The following is an 8,381-nucleotide window of genomic DNA, read 5'->3' on the forward strand; positions in this document are numbered from 1 at the left end:
ATGGCAAAGTAGCACTTCAGCAGAAAAGGACCTAGGGATTACAGTGGATGAGAAGCTGGATATGACTCAACAGTGTGCCCTTGTAGCCAAGAAGATTAAAGGCATATTAGGGTGCATTAGGATGAGTATTGCAAGCACTAGAGAAGTGATTATTTCCCTTTATTTGGCATTGGTGCAACCCCACTACAGAAAGGATGTGGATACATAGGCGAGGGTCCCGTGGGGGACAACCAAAATGATTAGGGGACTGCAGAACATGTTTGGGAACCTATGCATTAGACTGAGGAACTCAGTGTCACAAGAGGTAGTGGAGGCCATGAGCTAAGCAGGAAGCAGGAAAAGCTTGGACATCTACAAGGATGATCTACAGGATGACTAGGAGGCTGGAGCACATGTTATCGATAATCGTTTCCTCACTCTCGGTGGAGTCATTCAAGCTTAAACTCTCCAGGGTCTATTTTCTGCTCTTCCCACCGCTCATGGAACGGAGGGAATTGTCCATGGATGCCAGCCAACCTGAGAGTCCACAGAGACTGCACAGGGGAATCATAAAAGTCGGTGCCCAGGACACCGAGTGCCAGATGTGTGAGAGTCATGCAGGGCGTCTCAGAACTCTGCTTTCCTGCCATTTTAAGGACAATTCCTTTCTCCCCAGGGTGGCTGTTCAGGGTGTTGCCTCTTTCTGCAATACATTTTGTGGTAGGGCTGAGGAAGGATTTCAGGGGTCAAGACAGAAACCATCTCAGCAGGAATTCACCGACGTGGCAGCTTCCTCCGAGGGATTTTCCTGGTAAGACTGGAATTACAAATGTAATGGAAAGACTTTAGACACATATTTGATTTTAAGATCAATTCTTTGTCTGTTGCTGTCCTTTTGTCTGGCTCACTAGCTTCCTATTTGGGGACTATGTGTTTTTTCCTCTGATTCCCTTCAATTTTCCAATTCCCTAAATTCAGTGCGCTGTTAGGGTGTGCAACCAAAGCTTCTGCAGTGAGTACCTGTGGATACTGGGGGCTTTCTCATAGGAATGAGTTGCATATTGGCCTGCTTCTGCTCTCATGTTCTGCCAGTGGACCACTTTAGAGTGCTAACTGGGAGCCTTGAGAGGAAAGCCAAGGCCCTGAAAGAAAATCCCTGTCTTTCACATCCCAGCGTCAGCACAGTACACGAAGGGGAGCGTTCTTGAAGATTATTTCGGGACGCTAACAAACAGTGCTCTCTATAGCAGGACCCAACGCAATGAATTTCATAAGCAAAGAGGAGTCCTGGGGCACCGTATAGACAAATAGATTTATTGGCGCATGCTCCAATAAATCTGTTCATCTATGAGGTGCCACAGGACTCCTTGTTGCTTTCGCAGATTCAGACTAACACGACTACCCCTCTGATACATTACTTTCATAGTTCACAGTGGAAAGTTAAACATCAAGTGTTAATCTGGTGCCATGGAGATCAATGACAGTCCCCCAGCCCAAACTGCCAGGCGCTCACCCTAAATCCATATGTTGGGAGCTAAACAAATGGTCGGATTTATCCCCGGCCATGAGCCTCTAGTGATGTCAGCTGGAGGGATCCCATGATCTCAAAGGAGGGGTAGGCTCATGCAGAGCAAAGAAGAGCAGACAGGATAGCAGAGGTGCTGCAATCTGAAACTTCCCATGGAGGATCAAAACAATGTGGAGAAAAAATAAGGAGGGGAAGGGATCTGCTCTCTCTCTGTCCCAGTATCTCTAGTTCTGGAGAGGGTAGAAAGCACCAAAAGGCAATACAAAGAGAAACATGATTCTGTTATAGAGGAAACCAGGCAGTGATGGTCTGGTGAGGTCTGTAGAGTGTGTGTGGTGGGGCAGGGCCGGACAGGGGCATGTGCAGTTTCCAGACCATAGTGGCATGGGGGCCTGAAAGTGGGTGAAATAGGGAAAGGACAGCCTGCCTGATGAGCAGAACAAAGAGACATAGCGAAGCCTCTTGGATCACAGGAGTGTCATGTAATTAAGGACCACAGTGTAGCAGAGTTTCTCTGACCCTGTCCGATGATTTGCCCATACCTCCTCCAGTGAAGATTCCCACCACAGCCTGATAGCAGTGTCAGCAGTTGCCAACACAGAAAAAACAGCTTCAGGAAGGTCTGGCCAGGTTCAGAACAGGCTGCAATACAGTACAACTTTGTGTCATTGGAGGAAGAGTTACTCAAACTGGCTCCTTTTAGCCTCTCTCCCTCCCACTGGGCATGTCCCTCTCTTCTTCCTCTTAAACTGAATGTGTGCTAGTGCTGGACCCATGCTCAGGCTATATCTAGCCTTTGTATAGAAACTTGAGAAACCCATGCTGCTAAGCAAATGCACCTTGTACCTTGAAAATCTGCCTGTAGCATCAATTAGGTTGAGAAACTGTGAATTCATAAACAATCTCATTTGTGTGTTATCTCTCACAATCACTTAAAATCTACCTTTTGTATTTAATGCATTTCTTTGACATTTTAATCTAAACCCAGGGGCTATGTCTACACTGGCATTATTTTCCACAAATGCTTTTAACGGAAAAGTTTTCCATTAAAAGCATTTGCAGAAAAGAGCGTCTAGATTGGCACGGACGCTTTTCCGCAAAAGCACTTTTTGCAGAAAAGCGTCCGTGCCAATGTAGACATGCTTTTGCGCAAAAAAGCCCCGATCGCCATTTTCACGATTGGGGCTTTTTTGCGGAAAACAAATCTGAACTGACTACACTGGCCCTTTTGCGGAAAAGGACTTTTGCCTGAACGGGAGCAGCATAGTATTTCCGCAAGAAGCACTGATTTCTTACATGAGATCGTCAGTGTTCTTGCAGAAATTCAAGCGGCCAGTGTAGACAGCTGGCAAGTTTTTAAACTTCCCAGTCTAAACACAGCCAGTGTGTTTTTAAGTGAAGTAGCTGGGAAAACAGAATCCCAGCTGGGTTGGCACGTGTGCATTTTCCTCCCTACATTGAGGGAAGGGAGATGCAGAAAAGCCGTTCATACTGGCCAAAGTTTGTAACAGAGCAGGACGGTACAGCTCTGGGTTCCTAGTCTGGGGAGTTGGTAGCTATTTTGCCATAGCCTCTCTGTTGTTGGTTCATGCATGGCTGGTCAGAGAACCTGCATATAAGGTCAGCTGGGAGGATCCCTCTCCTTGGGTGAATGTTGGCCGAGGTGTCTGACTCAGAAGAGGTCTACAGCTTCTCCCAGCAGAACACTGAGAGAGGGAGTCAGAGGGCTCAATAGTTCGTCATTCCAGGTGGCACCCCAGGAGAACGAATCACATGATGCTCCTCAGCTGTTTTAATCTCCAATCACGTTTTGACCCCCTGTCCGTAGTCTCCTTTCCCATCCCAGGATGCCTTGATTCAAATAGCATGCTAGGATGCTAGTTGCCAGTGTCTTCTCCATGGTCCCCAGTGATCCCTTGCTTCCACACTCTCCACGCAGGGCCACACTCTCCAAGAAGCCCTACGCTTCCCGCAACTCTTGCCCTACAGAGGGGAGGTGACTTTCTTTACACCTGCTCCCTCAGCTCGGGGTAAGTGTTGATTGCATCAAACACACAGCGTGGCAGTTTCCAAGACAGCTTCGTGTGCTCTATACACATACACACTCCATGGTGATTCAAGGACTGCTACCCAGGAACAACTCGCAAGCTGAGAATTAAGCACATTAGCTGAGAGAGGACAATGCAGGGACATGTACAGGAAAAGATAAATCCAGTTGCCATGTCAAGGAGCCACTGCTAGCTGCCTGAAACACTGGGAATCTAGCATACAGACTTTGAAACCAGGATGCTCTGGGAACATTTGATAGCCAACTCACTTAGTCATGAATGGTGAGTCCAAACCCCTGCCCAAAGCAGGACTAATCCCAACTAAATCATCCCAGCCAGGGCTTTGTCCAGCCAGGACTTAAACACCTCTAGGGATGGAGATTCCACCACCTCCCTAGGTAACCCATTCCAGTGCTTCCCCACCCTCCTAGGGAAATAGTTTTTCCTAATATCCTAACAGTGTCTCCTAAGACATTCCGAGAGCAGATCTTTTTGAGAAAAATAAAAAAATATTCAAAGATTCTCAGTGATGAAGAATCTGACCAGAGCACTTGATAAATTGCTCCAGTGGTTATTTATTCTACCTTATTTGAAGTCAGAATGTCTTTAACTTCAGCTTCTAGTCATTGGATTTGCCAGATATCTGTAGGCTAAGCTGAAAAGCTTAATAGTCAAGATTGTTTCTCCCATGGTTACTTACAGACAGTCGTCAAGTCACTACTAACCAACTTTATAGATTGAGATCGATGAGTCTATCACCCTGACGGCAAATTTTTTAATATTTTCTTGTGACTTTTGTCTGAACCCCCTTCAGTATATCAACATCCATCTTCAGTCATAGACACCAGACTTGGAATCCGGATTCCAGCAACTGACATGAGTGACAAATGGTAAGGTAAAATAATTTGTCTACCTCTCCTTAAGATTCCCCTGATTGTTGTCCCAGGATCACACTGGCTTTTTTAGCCTTAAGGTCAGTGTAGGAGATTGTGTTTAGCTAATTATCCCTTCATGTCCAAAACCTTGTTCAGAATTGTTACACTTTCCACAGTAGTGCCCCACTGCGTAAGCATCACCTGCATTCTTTGTTCTTAGATGGTGATATGTTCATAGCTGTATCATAACCCATATTATTCAATTCCACCCAATGTATCAACCCATTAAAATTACTCTGACTCAATGACCCCATCCTCTGTTTATGTGTCATCTGCAAACTTCAGGGATGAGAACTGCTGATGTGATTATATGTGACTCTGCTGACATTTCTCAGGCAAGAAATGTAACTTATATCGGAAAGAAAGCTGGGTGCCTATAAGAAAGATGGTCACCAAACAAAAAACAACAAAAAAGGGGGGAAGTGACAGAGGTGCTGGTCTGTAGCTGTAAATGCAAAGACGTTCCTGTCCTTCATGCCCATTTTGTTGAACACAACATCACCTCCCAGCAATATAATAGCTGTTTCCATGAGGAAAACTTGGCTCCTTCCCAATATCGGAATTGCCTCGTGGATGAGATCTATGGTCTACCTAGTCCAGGGTCCTCTCTCTGACAGTGACTGTCACCGGGTCTGCAGTAGAAGATATAAGACACCTATCATTTGATGGATGGTGGGGTGATCTGACCATCGTGAGCTTGTCACACTAATGCCTTCCAGCTAGAAACTGGAATTTGCCCTGACATACGTGGGCATGGAGGCTTCCTAAAATATATATGTAGCTAAAGATGTTGCAAATGAACAGTCGTATTATCCATGTAAATGTCCAAACTCTTCCTGATATTGCTTAGCTCATGGCCTCAAACACATCTTGTGACAATGAGTTCCTAAGTCTAATTAAGCATTAAGTGTACTAAGCATTCTTTTTATTTGTTCTGAATTTGCCAACATTTAGTTTAATTGAATGTCCTCTTGCTATGACAAGACCAGGAGAAGACATTATGGACATTGAAGTTCATCTGCCATTATGCTTCCATCTCATCTGTAAGGGTGCCATCTTGGAAGTGTAGAGGAGGCAGCAGCCGTGCGTTCTGGGACATTCCAGGACTGTCAGAGAGTAAGGGGAAAGTGCTTGCATTCCATGTGCTTGAAGGGAGCTCACCAGCCAGGTGTGCGAGACATCCACGGAATGCGAGCACTTTCACCTCATTCCCTTAGTATCTAAGGAAAGGGATAAAAAGCAAGCCGCACAGCTGCTGCCCCCCATCTCTCCCAAAATGGTGCCCTTGCTCACCTGGCTCTTTTAGCTCTCCATAGAGACCTCTCTAGTCTTGACTATGAGCTAAATAATTGGGTGCTAGCTGTGAATGCTGCCACCTCACTGCTCAGATTCCTATCTAATTTGTTATTAAATGTGAAATAGTTATTGTACTATTTCTTTGAGGTGTATAACCCTTGATTATGCTTCTTTCCCTTCACAGGCACCTTGAGGATTTCTGAGGCTGGTCTATGCACCAACCACCTCATGGCAGCTTTCAACCTCACTCCTGCTGACCCTTCAACATTCATCCTAATAGGCATCCCTGGCCTGGAAGCTGCTCATATCTGGGTTTCCATCCCATTCTCCGTGTTCTATATTATGGGCCTGTTGGGAAATTTTATGCTTCTGTTTGTTGTAGGCAAAGAGCAGACCCTGCACAAGCCAATGTACCTGCTGATCTGCATGCTGGCACTCACGGACATCAGCATGTCCACCTGCGTCGTGCCTAAAGCTTTATGTGTATTTTGGTTCAATTTGAGAGACATTACCCTGGTTGGCTGCTTCACCCAGACATTCTTCCTTTACATGGTTTCTATTTTGTACTCAGCAGTCCTTGTCACGATGGCTTTTGATCGCTATGTGGCCATATGTAACCCTCTGAGATACACCACCATCCTTACCAATGCACGAATCGCTAAGCTTGGATTTGTGGGTTTGATGAGAGCTGTTCTCTTCATTCTGCCGGAGCCTGTGCTCCTGAGCAGGCTGCCGTTCTGTGCCAATCAAATGATCCCAAACACATACTGCGACCACATAACTGTGGCAAAAATATCATGTGGGGACATCACAATCAACAAGATATATGGCCTGTTGATAGCATTTGTAGTAATTGGCTTTGATCTGACGCTCATTGCCCTGTCCTACAGTCTGATCATCAGGGCCGTCCTCAGAATTTCCTCCAAGAAAGCTCATCCGAAAGTCCTCAACACGTGCACTGCCCATATCTGTGTGATTCTGATTTCTTATAGTTCCTGCCTCTTCTCCAGTCTTACACAGCGGTTCGGTCAGGGCATCACTCCCCATGTTCACGTCATCTTGGCTAACGTCTATGTCATCATCCCCCCCATGCTCAACCCAATCATTTATGGGGTCAAAATCAAAGAATTTCGTGAGAAAGTGAGCAAATACACCTGCAGAATCTGATCGCCTTGGTACAGTTTTTTTAAACATGTGTGACAAGAGAAGGAAAGGAAATGTCCTCATTGTCTCAGGGTGCTCTTTAGGCAGAACTCAGAATTGTGGAAATTCGCAGTCTGAGGAGTTCCTCAAACCAAATTTCTTATCACTCTGTCACCAAGCAATACTTTCTCTGTTGCTAAGTTCCCTCTGTCGCAATCACCCATGGGTTCCCACCCTCACACACACTGGCTACATTTAGACTGCATTGCTTTTCCAGGATACCAGAGTTATCTCGGAAAACCAACGCTGCGTGCAAGGAATGCGTCCAGTTTTATGACAAATTTTTAGAAAAAGCAGATGTGCTCTTTTGCAATCCCTGTAGCCCTCTTCTGCAAGGCATAAGGGATGTATTGAAAGAGCACTTTTTTCTGAAATTTGGCACTGTGTACATGCGCCAAATTTCAGAAAAGGCTCTTTTGAAAGTAAATTGTAAAAAGATACTCAATTTGCGTACCGCAAATTCCTTTTCTTTTTCTCATTCAACTCTCAGTCTAGACATCGGCAATGCCACTTGACCTTTCTGTGACTTCTGGAAGACCGGAAGACACTTCAGTTTTCTAAAGAAAGGTGGCTTTCCATGAAATCCCGTGTGAGCAGAGTTTGATGAAAACTTGTCACAGCCAAAGACAAAGTGAGTACCAACAAAGCTGAATTTGCAGGATGGACTAGCTGACCTCTTGATTTCTCGTCCAACCATCGTTTTCTATGATTCTTCATGATATGCACAGTTACCAATGGGAAAAATGTACCTCATGTTTCTCTATCTGATCCTTCAGGAAGCCTGGGGGGTAAACCAAATGTTTCCACTGGAACGTGAAAATACTGGAAAGTTGCTGCTAGAATGGAGGATATTCTATGCAGAGAGAGTTGTGAAACTGTGTGTTTTTGAGAACTGGACTGTGTTACCCTTAACTTGAGGCATGCACGGCCTAGAATGTGATCAAGCTAAATGCAATTATATGGTGTATATGCAGCCATTTTAAATTCATCAATTAAAATACCATATAGTTAAGGGGTAATTGGAAAGCAGACTTTCTGATGCAAGGTTAAAAATCTAGCTTTCTGTTTCTTCTAATCAGAACGGGAAGAGTAGGCATACATGTAAATAAGTGAGTGTGAAAGAAGGTGTGTGGATGAAAATCTTGAGTCTAGACTCCTATGATTTTAGAAGTGTTTTGGAAGCAATGAAAAGTGACGATCCAGTAAGAGTTATTATGTATTTTGCAGAAGTTATAGAAGATCTGCTAATACAGTGCAATTTGGAGTCTGCCACACAGGAGAACAGAAAGGAAATCCTTGAGGTCAGGCAGGCCTCTGGGTAAGGGAATGGGGGAGAGGACTCAAATCCTTTCACTAGCAAATTTACCTGAGGTAATGCAGAAGCCAGGGAAA

General features: G+C 44.9%; 1 protein-coding gene across 1 annotated transcript; it reads left to right on the forward strand.

Annotated features, from left to right (window-relative positions):
* Positions 1 to 5,815: 5,815 nt before the first annotated feature.
* On the forward strand, positions 5,816 to 6,953 carry LOC149526030 (olfactory receptor 52N2-like). The gene has a single exon (XM_089776893.1). It carries the CDS (start codon positions 6,015 to 6,017, stop codon positions 6,951 to 6,953), a length of 939 nt encoding a protein of 312 aa, XP_089633019.1. The 5' UTR covers positions 5,816 to 6,014.
* The last annotated feature ends 1,428 nt before the right edge of the window (positions 6,954 to 8,381 follow it).

Source organism: Pelodiscus sinensis, chromosome 1 (assembly GCF_052426305.1).
Source record: "Pelodiscus sinensis isolate ZL-2025 chromosome 1, ASM5242630v1, whole genome shotgun sequence".
NCBI classification, from domain to species: Eukaryota; Metazoa; Chordata; order Testudines; family Trionychidae; genus Pelodiscus; species Pelodiscus sinensis.

Coding starts and splice junctions, on each gene's coding strand:
- LOC149526030 (XM_089776893.1), top strand. CDS start 6,015: ATGGCAGCTTTCAACCTCACTCCTGCTGACCCTTCAACATTCATCCTA.